This window comes from Drosophila pseudoobscura, chromosome X (assembly GCF_009870125.1).
Source record: "Drosophila pseudoobscura strain MV-25-SWS-2005 chromosome X, UCI_Dpse_MV25, whole genome shotgun sequence".
NCBI classification, from domain to species: Eukaryota; Metazoa; Arthropoda; class Insecta; order Diptera; family Drosophilidae; genus Drosophila; species Drosophila pseudoobscura.
Window position 1 is genome coordinate 44,987,164 of NC_046683.1, and position 17,652 is coordinate 45,004,815.

The 17,652-nt window shown below is 48.0% G+C and overlaps 4 protein-coding genes across 8 annotated transcripts; 3 read left to right on the forward strand and 1 right to left on the reverse strand.

The window, feature by feature from the left end:
• The first annotated feature begins 211 nt into the window (after nt 1–211).
• RhoGAP68F (Rho GTPase activating protein at 68F) lies at nt 212–4,483 on the forward strand. Of its 4 annotated transcripts, none has more exons than XM_015187281.2 (6): nt 212–317; nt 1,198–1,334; nt 2,273–2,398; nt 2,490–2,525; nt 2,601–2,796; nt 2,868–4,483. In XM_015187281.2, the coding sequence occupies exons 2-6, from the start codon at nt 1,298–1,300 to the stop codon at nt 3,904–3,906; spliced, it is 1,434 nt and encodes a 477-aa protein (XP_015042767.2). In that variant the 5' UTR covers nt 212–317; nt 1,198–1,297; the 3' UTR covers nt 3,907–4,483. The 4 variants fall into 4 exon arrangements, with proteins under 4 accessions (XP_015042767.2, XP_033238813.1, XP_033238812.1 ...); XM_033382922.1 differs by having other exon boundaries at nt 2,493–2,525; XM_033382921.1 differs by lacking the exon at nt 212–317 and adding an exon at nt 464–487.
• Nucleotides 4,484–4,902: 419 nt separating this feature from the next.
• eIF3l (eukaryotic translation initiation factor 3 subunit l) lies at nt 4,903–7,042 on the reverse strand. The gene is made up of 4 exons (XM_001353314.3): nt 6,883–7,042; nt 6,272–6,750; nt 5,225–6,197; nt 4,903–5,161 (listed from the first exon to the last, which is right to left on the reverse strand). Exons 1-4 carry the CDS (start codon nt 6,919–6,921, stop codon nt 5,027–5,029), a joined length of 1,626 nt encoding a protein of 541 aa, XP_001353350.1. The 5' UTR covers nt 6,922–7,042; the 3' UTR covers nt 4,903–5,026.
• A 415-nt stretch (nt 7,043–7,457) lies between these two features.
• On the forward strand, nt 7,458–17,591 carry Nrx-IV (neurexin-4). Of its 2 annotated transcripts, none has more exons than XM_015187285.2 (12): nt 7,458–7,962; nt 9,686–9,802; nt 12,078–12,274; nt 12,945–13,086; nt 13,150–14,328; nt 14,396–14,521; nt 14,593–14,796; nt 14,866–15,795; nt 15,858–16,037; nt 16,109–16,453; nt 16,527–16,664; nt 16,731–17,591. In XM_015187285.2, the coding sequence occupies exons 1-12, from the start codon at nt 7,857–7,859 to the stop codon at nt 16,919–16,921; spliced, it is 3,855 nt and encodes a 1,284-aa protein (XP_015042771.2). In that variant the 5' UTR covers nt 7,458–7,856; the 3' UTR covers nt 16,922–17,591. The 2 variants fall into 2 exon arrangements, with proteins under 2 accessions (XP_015042771.2, XP_001353351.4); XM_001353315.4 differs by lacking the exon at nt 12,078–12,274 and adding an exon at nt 12,616–12,812.
• LOC4813248 (L-aminoadipate-semialdehyde dehydrogenase-phosphopantetheinyl transferase) lies at nt 10,002–11,163 on the forward strand. The gene has a single exon (XM_003736122.3). It carries the CDS (start codon nt 10,176–10,178, stop codon nt 11,085–11,087), a length of 912 nt encoding a protein of 303 aa, XP_003736170.1. The 5' UTR covers nt 10,002–10,175; the 3' UTR covers nt 11,088–11,163.
• Nucleotides 17,592–17,652: the final 61 nt, after the last annotated feature.

A 17,652-nucleotide genomic window follows, 5' to 3' on the forward strand; every position in this document is an offset into this window, starting at 1 on the left:
TCAAAGTCCAGTAATTAAAATAAGTCAGTTAAGTAGAAAACTGATTCATTAATCGGATAAAATTATGTGGGCAGGGCTGAGGGTTCTATTTAGTTAGTTATATGGCACGGAATATAAAAAACGAGGAATATGTATAATAGAGCAGGAGCTCGTCAGTATATTTATGGTATATTTTGAAAATGTGACGGTATATTTTGATATATTTCTGAGGGGCGGTCGGTATATTTTATCGATCAATGACCACCACTATTCATCCGCAAAAACAACGTCTTGCAATAAGAAAATTAACGGAGATATTTTTTTTCTATTGATAAAAGGTAAATTTGCAAGCCATTCTGGCTCAAAGATACAGTGCAAAGTGCAGTATATAGAACTAAGACGCAGTATACGTTTTCGTATTGCCATAGAACTAGGCAGCATTGATATTATGGTCGGTGGACTGCAGACAATCGCCGAGTTGCTGATAAAAAAGTACATTTGCAAAGAAGTAAATATTGTTAAGTGGTGACAAAACACAAATGCGCAGTTCGCTTGCAAATTATTGCCATGTCAGTCAGGCGATTGCACGATTGTGCCTTCGCACAGGGAACTCTGTGCTAGTATGTATGGTAAATAACATACAAATGCAGCACAGGAGCAGATCTAAAGCACAGACGCTGGAAAAAATGGATTAAATACCAACATTTCATTCGTTCAAATTTCAATTCCCAATTTGTGCCAAGCGATAAGCTTCGCTTCGTTCTCTGTGTTATCTTTCGTGAAAGACTCTCGTCTTGCCTTTTATTTTCGCTAGCACTGTATGTATACTATGCGGTGGGGCGTAGGCGGCTTGGCCCCACAGCCCCCCTCACCCACAGCCTAACCACCACTACCACCGCTTTGCCTTAAGCTCCAGTCGTGTTCATATAAAAGAGCAAGAAACAATCCATTGCCGTTCGACGGCAATCCATCGCTCGTTCGGAATGAATGAATGAATGAATGTGAATCAGCGCACGGCACTATCTCCACATCCCACCACGGTAACGGCGACGTCGACGTCGACAGCGCGCGATAGTCAAGAAACTACATAGCTTGGTGTGACGTCACCGGTAGACTCCTACTATATGTGTACAGCACACAGAGCTTGAAGCGGTTGAAACGCCAGTTGGCCCACGACCGATTATGGCTAATTTATTCTCACTGCTCACTGTATTCCAGCTGTATGTTCTACATGCCAATTCGATAGCGCGCCTGAGATACGTCCTGCGTCATTGCATCGCATCGATAATCCACACTCTGTACACCTGTCTGTCCCACAATGGACACCCATTCGCGTTTCACATCGAGATTACCAGGTAAGAGCGCTTCCGTTTCGATCTAATGTAGATGCGGATTTCAAATTTCGATCTTCCATTTCTGTTTTCTGCTTAGCTTAGCCAATGAACCCGCTGCGAAGCAATAAACCCAAAATTTCAAAAACCTAATCTGTAATTTACACAAAGCTTGGGAATTGTTTCGCGGCGTCGCTTGTTTTGTGTGTTTCATTCATTTAACCGTAGCCAAGTACTGTTGAGGGCCCCGCCAGTGGGGGTCCCCTGTTTAAGAACTAACTAACAATTAAACTAATTTAATGCCCCCGCCTGCCCAGCCCTGCCCGCCCTTCTTTGTTTTTGGTATCAAGTTGTGCTACTAACCCCATTTGAAGCTGTAAAACTAGGCCTGGCCTCCTCACTGTACCTGTACCTGTACATACCTACATACCTACCTGCCGTACTCACTATACTACTATTGCCCGTACTATTATGAATCCTGTGTTTTGTACGTTTTGTCGCTAGCTGTTTGTTGCCAATGTTTGTTTGAGGTATGTGTGTGTGTGTGTCTGTGTCTGTGGCTGTGCCTGTGTCTCTGTGTAGCCTTGGTTCTCTCCAAGTACCTAAAATAATTCTTTGTGGCTGCCTCTGTTCCATACCATACATACATACACACACATACACACTATCTACGTACAACAGGCAACTGTTGAACTGTTGAACCGTTGAACTGTTGAACTGTTGAACCTTACTAATCCCAAATCAGTTATGTACGAAAGTAACTCATCAATTACAAATTTCTCTGATTTGATCCATGTCTATTCACTTACTCAAACTCAATCCGAACTAAACTTGTTGCCTCAGGCCGTCAAAATACTTAAGTGAAAGCAAGCATTACTACTTGTAAGACTACGTTTTGGAATATCTGTCCACTGCAACGGAAACCTACGAGATTAATAAACGCCTTCTCTCGCACCCACAAGGTCCTGCCATCAATCCGATCGTCGAGAACTCGGACGAGCCGCAGCCCAGTCTCTCGGATCTGCACGACTTCGAGCCGAAGCTAGAGTTCGACGACACTGAGCTCCTGAGTCCGGCTCCTCTAGAGAGTAAGCGTTTGAGTCCTAAAGTCCTAAAGTCTTAAAGTTGTGGTAAAGTAAACTAACAGCTGCTAATTGAACAATTGATTTATCCCCCCAGAAGATGTTATGGTCGGTGACTTTGTCCTGGCCGATGGTGAGTGTGGGCTCGAATGAATGCGATCCTGAATGGTAATCGGTAATGGTGTCTCTCTCCCGATTCTCCCTGCAGATCCAGAACTTGAACCCGAAGAGGATGTGAATCCCCTGGAGGACGACTTTGAAGATCAACTGAGAGAACAGTCAGAGCAATTTCAAGCACCCAAAAACAAATGCGACTTTCTGGGCACCGACAAGCAGGGTCGCCACGTCTTCGGCATTTACGCATCGCGGTTCCCCGAGAAGTCGCAGCTGGAGGGTTTCGTGCGGTATGTGTGTGGCATCAGTGCCTTCTGAACATCTTAACTGACGCGAAGCTCGCTTATCGTTTATCCGCCAGTCAAATCATCAAAGAGATCGAACCATTCGTGGAGAACGACTACATACTCGTTTATTTTCACCAAGGCCTTAAGGAGGACAACAAACCGTCGGCGCAGTTCCTGTGGAACTCGTACAAGGAGCTGGATCGAAACTTTCGTAAAAACCTAAAGACTCTGTATGTGGTGCATCCGACGTGGTTCATTCGGGTCATCTGGAACTTCTTCAGCCCCTTCATCAGCGACAAGTTCCGCAAGAAGCTAGTGTACATCTCCAGCCTGGATGAGCTGCGCCAGGCTCTGGGCCTGAACAAGCTGAAGCTGCCCGATAACATTTGCGACTTTGACGACAAGCTGAACCCCAGCCGCAAGTCAGCCGCAGCCGCACCAGCATCTCACCTAACAAACAGCATAAATGCATCCAGGCAGCAGCAGCACAAAATGGCGCCGACGATGCAATTTGGGGTGCCCCTGAAGCATATTGTTGTAAACAGTCCCTGCCTCAACTCCATACCCCCGATAGTGCGCAAGTGTGTGGACTCTCTGTCGATTACGGGCGTGATCGATACGGAGGGGATCTTCAGGCGTTCGGGCAACCATGCCGAGATCATGGCCCTCAAGGAGCGCGTCAATCGCGGCGAGGACGTGGACCTGAAGAGTGTGAATGTCCATGTGATTGCAGGCCTGCTGAAGAGTTTCCTGCGCGATCTCTCAGAGCCGCTGCTCACATTCGAACTGTACGAGGATGTGACCAAGTTCCTGGAATGGCCCAAGGAGGAGCGCTCCCGAAATGTCACCCAACTGATACGCGAAAAACTGCCCGAAGAGAACTATGAGCTTTTCAAGTACATTGTCGAGTTCCTGGTGCGCGTGATGGACTGCGAGGATCTCAACAAGATGACCTCGTCCAATCTGGCCATCGTGTTCGGCCCCAACTTCTTGTGGTCCCGCAGCACTAGCACCTCCCTGGAGGAAATCGCACCCATCAATGCATTTGTCGACTTTGTCCTACAGAATCACAAAGACATCTATTTGATCGATGTCAATCAGCACGCCCTGTGAGCCCGTGTCCCGGCGAACCCCCAACAAACAAGTCCGTAATTTGTAAATTGTTTGATTTTAATGTTAGTTCTAAGCAAAACCACAGCCCACAGCCCCCAGCCCCCAGCCGGCAGAGTCCGCTTAGCACAAGGGCAAACCTAATACGGTGTATAAAGAAAGAGTGTATCTAAATCCTTAGTTGAGTTTTTAAACTGTGTGTAAATGTGTGAATACTGCTTATAGCTACCCCAACTCCACCACACCCCCAATTATAATAATTTAAAAACTCTCACTAAATGCTTAGTACGTTGATTTACCAAAGAAATTTTGCAAGAGAGAAATTTGAGATGTTATGTATACAATAAACACGCACATTCCCATGGCCCAAAAAAAACCAAAACGAAAGCGAAAACGAAAACGAAAACTGGCTGCTGCTGATGGTCGCTGAATGCTATGTGCACCAATGTACGTGGAGTTGTGGCAAACTCAAAGTACGTAATACGTGTAGTTTTTTGAATTTCCTTATAGTCATACATACAAATTTTATATAATAACGTATTGTTAAAAACTAAAAATAAAGTCAAATGTTAAAACCCTAGTCCTAATCAACCAGTCGAAAAGTTCCAAGTCGAGGGGTAAAGCAGACCGCTCCTCTCTTTCTCTCCCACTCTCTTGGTTTTGCATGGACTCGTCACGAGGCACTGAGAGAAAAAGGTGGAGCGCGACCACTAGTTATCTCTTAATGTGAGTTCTAGCCCTTCGTTTATCCTTTTTCCAAGTAATGATCTATTTCCATACCGAATCGTCCCCTACATATATCTCCGTCTCTCTCTCTCTCTCTCTCTTTACAACGAAAACTCATCCAGCCGACAGAGAGAGAGAGAGAGAGACACATGAGAATCTTGTATTCCGCCCAATGAGGGGCCAAACTTTGAGATCGTATGTATAAACAATTCACATCTACGCGAATTTAATATACCCCTATAATCTTTGAGTGCAGGATATAATAAAGTTCGGTTTTTTTTTGTTTGGTTGAGGACCCTTTCCTGCGGATATGGATACGCGCAGGCATTCTTTTATTGGTATCATCAGAACGAATCGGTCCAGTTTGGAATATTAAATATATCGTAAACTATTGGGTTTAAATGTTGATGTTCTTCAGTTTGCGATTCAGGTCGTTGAACTTCATGATTTTGCGCACAAAGAAGTCACCGTAGCGATGGGAGACCTTGGTGTCGGCTATGTGAATCATGTCGTCGTCAATGTAGAAATCGAGCTATAAAGATGAACGGATGAGAACATTTCTCAGAGCGAGCCGAGTGATCCTTTGAAAACTTACCTCAGAGCCGGACTTGAATGTGCCTTCCAGACCACTGGGGCCCTTGCTCCAGACCAAATTACGCATCTTGTGCTTGAAGCAGAGCAGGCGTATCAAGAGCTTGGACACATCGTCGTCGTTGGCATTGGGGTCGATGAAGGAGGCCAGCTTGGCCAGCGGCAATGTGGTGTAGAGCTTCAGATACGAGCGTGTGGTGGGCAGATCCTTTTGCTGGCGCACCTCATCCATGAACACCTGCAATTGGTGCTCCATGGGGTCCTTTACGTAGTCCTCCATGGGCGCATCGGCTGCAGGGGGGCAGGGGCTGACAAAGCGTGGGCAAGCAAACACAAAGAACGACTTGAAGACCTCCAGGTCGCCGCACTGCATCTTGAACATGGCGTCGTGGTAGTTTTTCTCGCGCAGCACCTGCTGAATGGACTCGTCGATGCACTGGGGATGCAGGACCAGGCAGATGGCCAGCAAGTGGTACATCTGCTCGGCCTGCTTGTTGATCTGATCGTTCTGATAGGAGCGCGTGCTGTACAGCTGCTTTGTGCGCTGGATATACAGCAGGATGTCGGAGAAGGTGCGTATGGCATCCGCATAGCGGCGCATCATCATATAGGCAAAGCCGACGTAGTATGATGTCGATATCTGACAGGCTGGTATGTGCGAGTAGGCAGACTTCTTGTGGATCTCAATGGGCTCTAGAACCTTGATGGCCTGGTAGTAGTCACCCAGCAGAGAGTGCACGCGCAGAAGGCCGACCAGCGAGAAGTATCCCAGCATCTTGTAGAAGGAGAGCTTGCCAAAGTCTCCGGACACAGTGTTCGGATCGATTCCCCCGGAAATCGCCTCCAGCTGCTTCTTGATGTTGGAGATATCCACCAGCGAGTGCAGGACGTTCAAAATGCACAGAATGCTCCATACATTGCTGTGGTTCACGCACAGCTGTTGAATCTCCTCCTGCGATTTGTCCGTAAGCCGGGCACTGCAATTTATAGATTCATATTATCAAGATCAGGATGTACGATGGGAGATGTGGGAGAAGTGAAAATCCCTTACCGGTATTGGGCAAAGTTCTGGAACTGATACACAAACTCGTCAACGAGCTCCCACAGCCAAATGTCGGGCAACTCCAGCATGACGGGGTTCGGCGCCGAAATGATTAGGTTGAAGAAATCGCAATAGTTGAAGAACGAGTTGATGCGCTGATCCAGCTTGGGGCCACCAGGTATGCGGGCATGGATGTGACGGTAGTACAGCTCCTTGTACAGGATCATAAACACCTTGTCGTTCTCCACGAGCGCCCCGACCTCCGTCTCCTCTGGCCAAGATGATTTGTCAAAGTGGTGGTCACTAATCTGCGGAAATGTGTTCTCGTACATATTCTGTATATCATAGAGATTTCCCTCCTTGACGGCCTGGCAGAAGTTCATCAAGAAGTACTTGACATTCTCCGGCATGCGGCTGGCGTAGTAGTTGCGCTCATACTCCATATCCAGAGCGGGATCGCCGGTGTGGGCAAAGTCATCATAAAAGTCCTGGAAATAAACAAATTTTAGAAATCAAATGCATTCTACAAATATCTGGGAAAAAAGTTGGGTTATGTTACCGACATAGCCAAAACTAATGATTTCGCTGCTTTGCAGTCGCGCCAGACTGCTAGAACTTACCCCGTTGTTGGAAAACTCCTCACCGCTGTATTTAGACATGATATATTCTTCTGTTCTACACAAATCCACAAGGAAGCACGGTTTTTTGTCAACACGCCAACAAAAATTTGGCGAAAAGAAAGAGAATCAGTGTGACCGTGGTTTTATCGATAAAATATACCGTCAGACTCTCAGAAATATATCGAAATATTCCGTCTCACTTTTAAAATAAAGGCTAAGTACACATAACATTTTAATTTGGACGTAAAAGTATACCAAAAAGTATAAAATTAATCTACAATATAATCCTTATAGCCTATGACATTGGATTTTTCTAACTTTTCTACGTAGAGATATATAGCATGAGACATAAAACGCAACACGTCTCGCGGCTATCAGTCGAATAACAGAGGCACTATTTGTGACAAAAGATGTTTTCCAGCATACACAGCCAGCCAGCCAGCGAAATTGGATCTGAAAAATTGGATCATCGAAATTATTTAAACTTATTGTCGCATACTATCTCTGTTTTGTGACTAGTCCTTAAATACCGAATAAATACCGTCGACATTCTGATATTTTCTTCTTTCCCCCATCTTTTTCGTAAAGATATTTTCCTATTCGAAATACTTCACACTAATTTCGACTGTGCAGCGAGAGGGACGTGTTCGTGTGTCATCCCCGCAGCGTTAATTATTTCTAATTCAAACGAAGCACCTTCTCAAAGAGGGCGTGAGTAGTAGGAGCTGCAGAGCAACAGTCATATCGAAATACAATTGTGAACATCTAAAAGACAACGTTTAAAGAAATTGCTAGCGTAGAAGTTGACATCGCGGACGCGTTTCCAGTGCCCAGCCCCAGCCCCCTGTGTCTTTGGGACTGCCAGCGCAGTGCATTTGGCTGCAGTAAATTCGTGAAGCATTGCACTGAATACGGAAAACGGATATAAATGTGTTTGTAAATCGGATCTAGTGATTTCCCACCACAGAGCCAGAATGAGGCAGCCCAAGTCCTCCTCCACAGAAGCGTCGTTCTTTTCGATTCAGTTGTGCCTATGCCTCCTTCTGCTGGCCAACAACAGCCTGAGATCTGTGCAAGCAGGTGAGTCCAGTGTATAATCGTAATTTATGAATGAATGCGCGTTCGTTTTGTAGAATTTATTTGAAAAAAACGCCCTGAAAGTTGCATAAAAACACCAATTGTTTGTAAGCCAAAATTTGGGCGTGTTCCCCAAAGCTGAAGACTCGCTCTTCGTCATTTCCATTTTTCTTTTACTCTGTGCTTTGCTTTTCAACTCGCTCTTTCGATCGCGCGTGAGAGGGAGAGCGTGAGAGCGAGAGAGTGCGAGAGGGAGATCGAAACGATCACAACAAAACCGCCGACTAGCAACAACTCGTTTTCGTTGGAGCCGCCGCACTCGAAATTCTCTTTCTTATCGGATGCATGCGTTGGCCACCCATGGGAACAATTGCCGGTCGGTGCTTGGGTTGAATGAAGGATGCCATGTCGCTTCCCTGCAAGCCGCATCCGGCGACTTTCCCGGTGACTTCATTGCGCATGCGACTGATGCTGCCTCTCGTGCTGATGCTGTGCACGTGCTGCCATGGGGGCATCGCACCATATGTCAACAGAGCGGATTACCCGAGCATTAAAGTCTGGAAATACTCTTTCTCCTGACTAACAGAGCTTGTTGCGCTTACAAATAAACAACTCAGAGTTCAAATGCAAACATTTTTATGACTAAAAATAAACAATTTTCTCGCAATAAATTGCCAATTACCCCGCGCCCCATCCGGATAGACATCCCCCGTCCGACGCGTTGATAAGTTATTTCTGTGCTTCGCCCGCCCCATCATTCGCACTCCACGTTTCTAGATCGGCGGAAATTGCTTTTCCCCATCGGTCGCGTCATATTTATTTCATTGAGAACATTAGCCAGATTTCCAGTTCTATTGTGATTAGATATTCCACACAAAAAAACGTACGCACTGGGCCATTATGTAAGACCGACCGTTCGGGGAATGTCCATCCGTGTATATTCTTAAAGGAGCAATAGAAGGCAGCAGTAAAAGTAGTTCAAAGTAGTAGCACTGCCCCCATATTGATTATTTGCCTTACTCGAGGCCGGGGACTGTCGTGCGTGTCCCGCTCTGATAGCTAATCATTGTGGATTTCCACGGCTCAAAGTCAGCTTAAAGTGTACATGAACTCTGGCTGGACGGATGGATGGATGGATGGGCCGGAACAACCCGTGTAAGGGTTGTTTTGCCCCGTCCTGGCCTTGTTTACCTAGGAGCTGCACCCATCGCCCATCCATCGCTTGGGGGTTGTTTATTGCAACGTTGCTGGAACGCTGTTTTGTTTCCCGTGTCCCGTGTCCTGTCTGATGTCTGCGCTAGAATTCCTGTCTGCCTTCTTCACTTGTTCCACCGTCTGAGTGGGCACTTTGCAATATGCATAATATTGTGGTACAAATATGAGACAAGAATCTGCGATCCTTTCATGGCTACACGTACATGGCTCCACATGTGCGAGTACATATCGATGAATATTTACCCTCCAGCTGTTTATTATTATTGTGGCCTTATTTATGATAGCCATAAAAAGCAAGAAGGCCAGGGACCAGCACCGAAATGCAGCCACTCGAACAAATATGACCGAAATAAAGTACTTGAAATTCTTGGCCGCTGTCCAAACATATTGTTCGCATCTCAATTTAATTTTCGCCTGTGACAGTTTGTAATCCATTTATTCCACACACACAATGTATCTGCATATGGGTCAAGCGAAAGAGTATTAAAAGAGAGTCTTTCGTCGCTTTCAGATGCCTTCACCGATTACTTCTCCGACTATGAATGCAATCAGCCGCTGATGGAGAGGGCAGTGCTCACGGCCACTTCATCGCTCGGGGAGCGGGGGCCAGAGAAGGCGCGATTGAATGGTAAGTTTCGCACTACAATTAATTCTTTATGTACTTACTTTAACTTCGTTTGATTGATTTTGTTTGTATGCTTTAGTTACCGTTGATTTCTGTTTTATTAAGCTCTTCTGTTGATTATTTTCAAATAGACCCCCCAAAGACCCCTCCCGTTTGCAGTATTTTTATAGTGTATTTTTTAATATAGTCTATAAATTGGTATATTCTCGCTTTTCCACTGCGGGCATACTGACACCAAGAAGAAGCAGATCAAGCGGAACGGCAAAAACCTTTTTTTTTTTTGTCGCAAAACGAAGAAAACGCCCAAAATGAGCGTTGACTCAATTAGATAGTTCCGTAAAACAATTGACTTATCTCACACTAAACTGCCATCCCGATGAGCAGACACGTTTGCACCCGCTGGGCCTTTGATCTGGGCACATGGACGCCCACGCTGCCGCAGCTGACGCAGGCGGTGGCTGCGATACAGCCCGAGGAGCGCACCCGCCTGATGAAGTTCCACTTCATCGATGACTTTCTGTCCTCGCTAATTGGTCGGCTATTAATGCGTAAATATGTGAGCGTGTGCACGGCGACGGCCTACCATCAAGTGCAATTTGCCCGCGACGTGCGCGGCAAGCCCTACTGGGTGCGAGGGCAGAGCGAGGCGGCGGAGAAGCAGCCGCCGCCACCACTCAGCTTTAATGTCTCGCATCAGGGCCGTCTGGTGCTGCTGGCTGGTATCACCACTGACACCGACACCACGGGGAGTGAGGCGGCGGACTTTGGCATTGGAACAGATGTCATGAAGATCGAGTATGGCGGAGGCAAGCCTCTGTCTGACTTCTTTCGGCTCATGAAGGGCAAGTTCTCGGCCCAAGAGTGGAGCTATATCGGCCGCCCGCAGCACAACGAACCCGCCCAACTGAAGGCATTTATGCGCCACTGGTGCCTGAAGGAGGCCTACGTCAAAGAGCTCGGCGTAGGCATCACAGTGGACCTAGAGAAGATTAGCTTCTCTGTGGACACCACCCATTCGCTGGTGGAGGCCGTCTCCCCGCTGATCGGCACCACACTGCGCTGCAACGACAAGCCGATGGACAACTGGCACTTTGAGGAGCACCTGCTGGAGGAGAAGTACTGTGCTGCCATCGCATTCCGTAACTGCCTGCCCCAGGATCACGCCAGATTCGAGATGCTCCGCTTCGACGAGCTTATTGTAAAGAGTGCAGACGCTGCCGAGCTGGACAGCAGCGTGGTGGACTACTGCAAGGAGGCGCTGCTGAAGCCCCACAAGAGCGATCGCTGACGGAGGAGATTTGTTATCTGTAGAATAAATCTAGATCTATGTTCTGAAATATCCTATAATCTCTACTCTTGGGCAATTATTGTGTTGTCATGTCCCCCCCCGACCCCTGCCGGCGCGCTTCCCACTTTGTTTGCCTGACACTGGAATAACAAAATAGAAGAAAAAGCAAGCCGGAAATGTGCTTAACAGGCAATAAACCCAAATTCGGGGACCCGTAATGGGCCTCAGACAGGGGCCAGACAACGTTCGTTCGTTCGTTCGTTTGTTTGGTGGGTAAATTTATGCGCCAAACAGGACACGGCAAGGGTAGCTCGCTTATTTTTGGCATTCCCGGATTGCCTTTCAAAGTTTAATCGATGATGGGAGCGACTGCTGCGGTTGCCAGCGCTCAAACGAGCGAAACTTTCATGCGGCATTGACCGGAGATTTTGGAGAATGGGAATGGGAATGGGTATCGAATCCCTCTCTGCAGTCCGCTACGTTCTCACACTATTTTGTCACACCTGCTCCGCAGCATTTGGCGCGCGGTCCGCAATTAAAACAAAGCCATCCGACTGCTGCTGCAATTGTTTATGCTTGCCCATTATATGTGCAAACGTCCTGCCCATTTAGTGTTGGCACCAACTCAACCCTCAAGGATTACAAAGGCCTCTGCCAAAATCCTTTTTTGGCAGGGGTTGAACCCTGCCCCTGCCGCTGCCCCTGCCGCCGCCGCCGCTGCACTCTTATGGCTGATTTGAAGGACCTTTTGGGTTGCAGCAGCGACCACTTGCAGCTGTCAATCGGTCTCGCCCCGTAAATTATGGTTTATTAATGGGAACACCACCCCGGGCGGGAGACTTTAAACTCTTCGATGCCACAGGATCGATCCCCCCCCCACATTTGATGTAGACTTTAAGTGGATTTTGATTTGTTTTCGTTTTTAATTTTATCGTTTCTGTTTTATTGCCGCCCATTATCCATCCTTGCGACTCTATCCATGAACTGAAGCTGGCACCTCGTGGTCGGCCAAGAACTCGGACTTTGATCAGCGTCTGATCATTGACTTGGGCCTGGTGCGCAATGTCACGCACATAGCCCTGCAAGGACGTCCTCATAGCAATGAGTACGTGACAGAGTACACCATAAGCTATGGCATAACCGATCTAGAATTTGCCGACTATAAAGAGCCGGGCGGCAACGTCAAGGTAAGCCCCAGAGGCCGTTCATCTCCCTCCCTTCTCTTTCCCTCTAACAAAACGAATGTCTCTCTCTCTAATCCCATAATGGAATGTGTGTGTTGTAATCTGGTGGTTGGTGGCTGGTAACTGGTGACTGGTGACTGGGGGAACTCCTTTGCTCGATCTCCTAAAGCAATCCGCTTTATCATAATCATTATCCATTAACATTTTTGTTTGATTTTGTGCTTGCTTTTTTATGGTTTTGGTTATGTTTTATTTATGGCATGTAACGTAGCACTTCCTCCACTATCCTCCTGACACTCACACTCTTAAACACTGCAACTAACGTGCACCTAATGCTGGAACAGGGAACGCTGCTTGGACACCAGTTGAGAATACCTATAACCACTTTCTAACACTCGATCTGGGAGAGGCGAGCATGGTGCGCAAAATCGCCACCATGGGACGCATGCACACGGACGAGTTTGTGACGGAGTACATTGTCCAGTACTCGGACGATGGCGAGTTCTGGCGTTCGTATGTGAATCCCACAAGCGAGCCGCAGGTACGGTGACTAACCCTAGGCTTAACTAAACAATTAACTAACAGTCAGCAAGGCTTAAAGGTTGCCACTAGTGATTCAAATGTAGATTTACTCCAATTACTCCATTAAAATGTCTTTCCATACGTAAAACAGATGTTCAAGGGCAATTCCGATGGCAATTCCATACACTACAACGTCTTCGAGGTGCCCATCATTGCCCAGTGGGTGAGGATAAATCCCACCCGCTGGCACGATCGCATATCCATGCGCACGGAGCTCTACGGCTGCGACTACAGTAAGTGCTGCTACTTGAACAATTGAAGGGCCAACTCTCATTCGATCCTTGTTTCGGTTACAGTCTCGGAGAACCTGTACTTCAATGGGACTGGTCTCGTGCGCTATGATCTGCGCCGCGATCCCATTGCCTCGACGCGCGAGTCGATTCGGTTCCGCTTCAAGACGGCCTTCGCCAACGGCGTGATGATGTACTCGCGCGGCACCCAGGGCGACTATTATGGCCTGCAGCTGAAGGACAACAAAATGGTCCTGAATTTGGACTTGGGATCGGGCCTGATGACCTCTCTGTCGGTGGGCAGCCTGCTGGACGACAATGTGTGGCACGATGTCGTGATTTCGCGCAACCAGCGGGACATCATCTTCTCGGTGGACCGCGTCATAGTGCGCGGCCGCATCAAGGGCGAGTTCAGTCGCCTGAATCTCAACCGGGAGCTGTATCTGGGCGGCGTGCCCAACATCCAGGAGGGCCTCATCGTCCAGCAGAACTTCTCTGGATGCTTCGAGAACATTTACTTCAACTCGACAAACTTCATTCGGGGCATGAAGGACAGCTACGAGCTGGGCGAGGCCTATCTCTACCACAAGGTGAACACAATCTACGCGTGCCCCGCGCCGCCGATCTATCCGGTGACCTTCACCACCCGCGGCTCCTTTGTGCGGCTCAAGGGCTACGAGAACTCGCAGCGTCTCAACGTTTCGTTCTACTTCCGCACGTACGAGGAGAGCGGCGTTATGCTCCACCACGACTTCTACTCCGGAGGCTACATCAAGGTCTTCCTCGAGTTCGGTAAGGTCAAGATCGATCTGATGGCTAAGGACAGGCCCCGCATCATCCTCGACAACTACGACGATCAGTTTAACGACGGCAAGTGGCACTCCTTTGTGCTCTCCATCGAGCGGAATCGCCTCATCCTGAACATTGATCAGCGGCCGATGACCACGACCAAGAACCTGCAGATAGCCACTGGAGCGCTCTACTACATAGCGGGTGGCAAGGAGAAGAACGGCTTTGTGGGCTGCATGCGGCTCATTTCGGTGGACGGCAACTACAAATTGCCCCAGGACTGGGTTCAAGGAGAGGAGGTTTGTTGCGGCGACGAAGTTGTAGTCGATGCCTGCCAAATGATTGATCGCTGCAACCCGAATCCGTGCCAGCACAAGGGTGTGTGCCACCAGAATTCCATGGAGTTTTTCTGCGACTGCGCCCACACGGGATACGCGGGAGCCGTTTGTCATACTTGTAAGTGTCATGCAGACAAAAGGGAAGCGGCACCGTGAAATTCACATCCTCGATGTCTCCTTTTCAGCCAACAATCCATTGTCCTGTCTGGCGCTCAAGAATGTCCAACATGTGCAGCAGCGGGTGAACCTCAATCTGGATGTGGATGGCAGTGGTCCCCTGGAGCCCTTCCCCGTCACTTGCGAGTTCTATTGTAAGTGGAGTGTCACACAGTTGCGAGGAATATTGCTTCATTGATGGATGGCTTTTAAATGTTTCTTTCAGCGGATGGTCGCGTCATCACCACGCTGAGCCACAGTCAAGAGCACACCACCACAGTGGATGGCTTCCAGGAGCCGGGCTCCTTCGAGCAATCCATTATGTACGATGCCAATCTACTGCAGATCGAGGCCCTGCTGAACCGCTCTCACAGCTGCTGGCAGCGTCTGAGCTACTCCTGCCGCTCCTCGCGACTCTTCAACTCCCCCTGTAAGTATCTGGCTCCGTATCGTGATAATTTATGCTGATTTATGCCCTCCCTCCCCCTCGCCCACATAGCTGAAGCTGGAAACTTCCGTCCGTTCTCTTGGTGGCTCTCGCGCCACAATCAACCCATGGACTACTGGGCTGGCGCGTTGCCAGGATCGCGTAAGTGCGAGTGCGGCATACTGGGAAAGTGCCACGACCCCACCAAGTGGTGCAACTGTGACTCCAACTCCCTGGAGTGGATGGAGGATGGCGGCGACATACGCGAGAAGGAATATCTGCCAGTGCGGGCGGTGAAGTTCGGCGACACGGGCACCCCTCTGGACGAGAAACAGGGTCGCTATACGCTCGGACCGCTGCGCTGCGAGGGCGACGATCTGTTCAGCAATGTGGTGACCTTCCGCATTTCCGACGCCTCCATTAACCTGCCACCCTTCGACATGGGCCACTCTGGCGACATTTACCTGGAGTTCCGCACCACGCAGGAGAACTCGGTTCTCTTCCACGCCACTGGCCCCACGGACTACATCAAACTGAGTCTGATCGGCGGCAACAAGCTGCAGTTCCAGTACCAGGCGGGCAGCGGGCCCCTCGGTGTGAATGTCGGGACCAGCTATCACCTAAACGACAACAACTGGCACACGGTGAGTGTGGAGCGCAACAGAAAGGAGGCTCGTCTGGTGGTGGACGGATCCATAAAGGCGGAGGTTCGTGAACCGCCGGGCCCAGTGCGTGCCCTTCATCTGACCTCCGATCTGGTCATTGGAGCCACCACAGAGTATCGAGATGGGTATGTGGGCTGCATCCGCGCCCTGCTGCTCAACGGAAAGATGGTGGACCTCAAGGAGCACTCCAAGCGGGGACTGTATGGCATCAGCTCTGGGTGTGTGGGTCGCTGTGAGTCGAGTCCATGTCTCAACAATGGCACCTGCATCGAGCGCTACGATGGCTACAGCTGCGACTGCCGTTGGAGCGCATTCAAAGGACCCATTTGCGCAGATGGTGAGTAATGCTTCTAGCCGGCAGTAATTGTATCTTATTTAATGGAAATTCTGTGACTGCAGAGATTGGTGTCAACCTGCGTTCCAGCTCGATCATTCGCTACGAGTTCGAGGGCTCCTTCCGCTCCAGTATTGCGGAGAACATTCGCGTTGGCTTCACAACGACCATTCCCAAAGGCTTCCTGCTGGGATTCTCCTCAAATTTGACTGGCGAATATTTGACCATACAGATTTCCAATTCCGGTGCGTAGATGAAACTTCTTTGGTGTAAGCAGAAATTATTATTATTATTGCTCCCGTCAATCCCCTTGCAGGTCACTTGCGCTGCGTCTTTGACTTTGGCTTCGAGCGGCAGGAGATCATCTTCCCCAAGAAGCACTTTGGGCTGGGCCAGTACCACGACATGCGCTTCATGCGCAAGAATGGCGGATCCACAGTGGTCCTGCAGGTGGACAACTACGAGCCCGTGGAGTACCACTTCGACATCAAAGCCTCGGCCGATGCCCAGTTCAACAACATCCAGTACATGTACATTGGCAAGAACGAGTCCATGACCGATGGCTTCGTCGGCTGTGTCTCCCGAGTGCAGTTCGATGACATTTATCCGCTCAAGCTGATGTTCCAGCAGAATCCACCGAAAAACGTCAGGTCCATGGGCAGTAAGTAGTCAGAATTGAAGTGCTGTCTCTCCCCAGAATATACATCGAATGCCTACCACCCTCTTCGTTATAGCACAACTGACTGAAGACTTTTGCGGCGTTGAGCCAGTGACGCATCCGCCCATCGAAATCGAGACCCGACCACCACCTCTGGTTGATGAGGAAAAGCTGCGCAAGGCCTACAATGAGGTGAACTCTGTGCTGCTGGCATGTAAGTGCTTGAATTTCCTCCACTTGATTAGCAGCCGATTCATGCTTAACTTGTATTAATTGATAGGTCTGCTCGTGATTCTGTTCCTGTTGCTGATACTCATGTTCTTCCTCATCGGCCGGTATCTGCACCGCCACAAAGGCGACTATTTGACGCACGAGGATCATGGAGCCGATGGCGCCGACGATCCCGATGACGCAGTCCTCCACTCGACCACTGGCCACCAAGTCAGAAAGCGAACAGAGATCTTCATCTAATCCAGTCGCAAGAATACACACAAATACATTATTTTTTTTTTTTTCAAATCGCCTTAGACAAGCAGAAGACTCACCAAAAAGAAAAGATATAAAGAACGTAATGAAAAATCAAAGGAATACGCGGAGAATTCTCACCGAAAACTGGATTGAGACTTTTCCACGCACTGCCAGTTTTGTATTTGATTTGTATTTTGTTTGTAGCCGGTTATTTATGTTTTATTCTTCGGTTGTTTGACGGCACCTTACCCTTACCCTTACACCACTCTCACTTTTGGAACACTCTCAATAGTCAGAAAACCGTCCATTTTTTTTAGTTAATTTTATGAACACATTTTTGTTTGCGAAATTAAGTTTAAAACTTGTATTTTAAGTTTACCGAAACCAGCCACTTTTTGATAGTATGACGAGTATGGCGAGTATACATACATACATGTAAAGATGAACATTCCATTACTTTTAATATGTTTTGTTCTAATGTATAATTAAATATGTCTTCTAATTTACACACAAAAGAACACGTGAATCGAATCGTTTTGTGGCTAAACAAATCTGCTACTTTAAAAAAAAAATCGAAAGGCAAATTGTATTTTTGGAAAATGCAGTTTAAACGTCTTAAACTTTGAATTTGCAAAAATCTAGATTATAGAACTATATTATATACATAAAAAAAAAACAAAAACAAAAAAAAACGAGACAATGAAAGGTTTTTTTTAATTTTTAAATTTCAATAA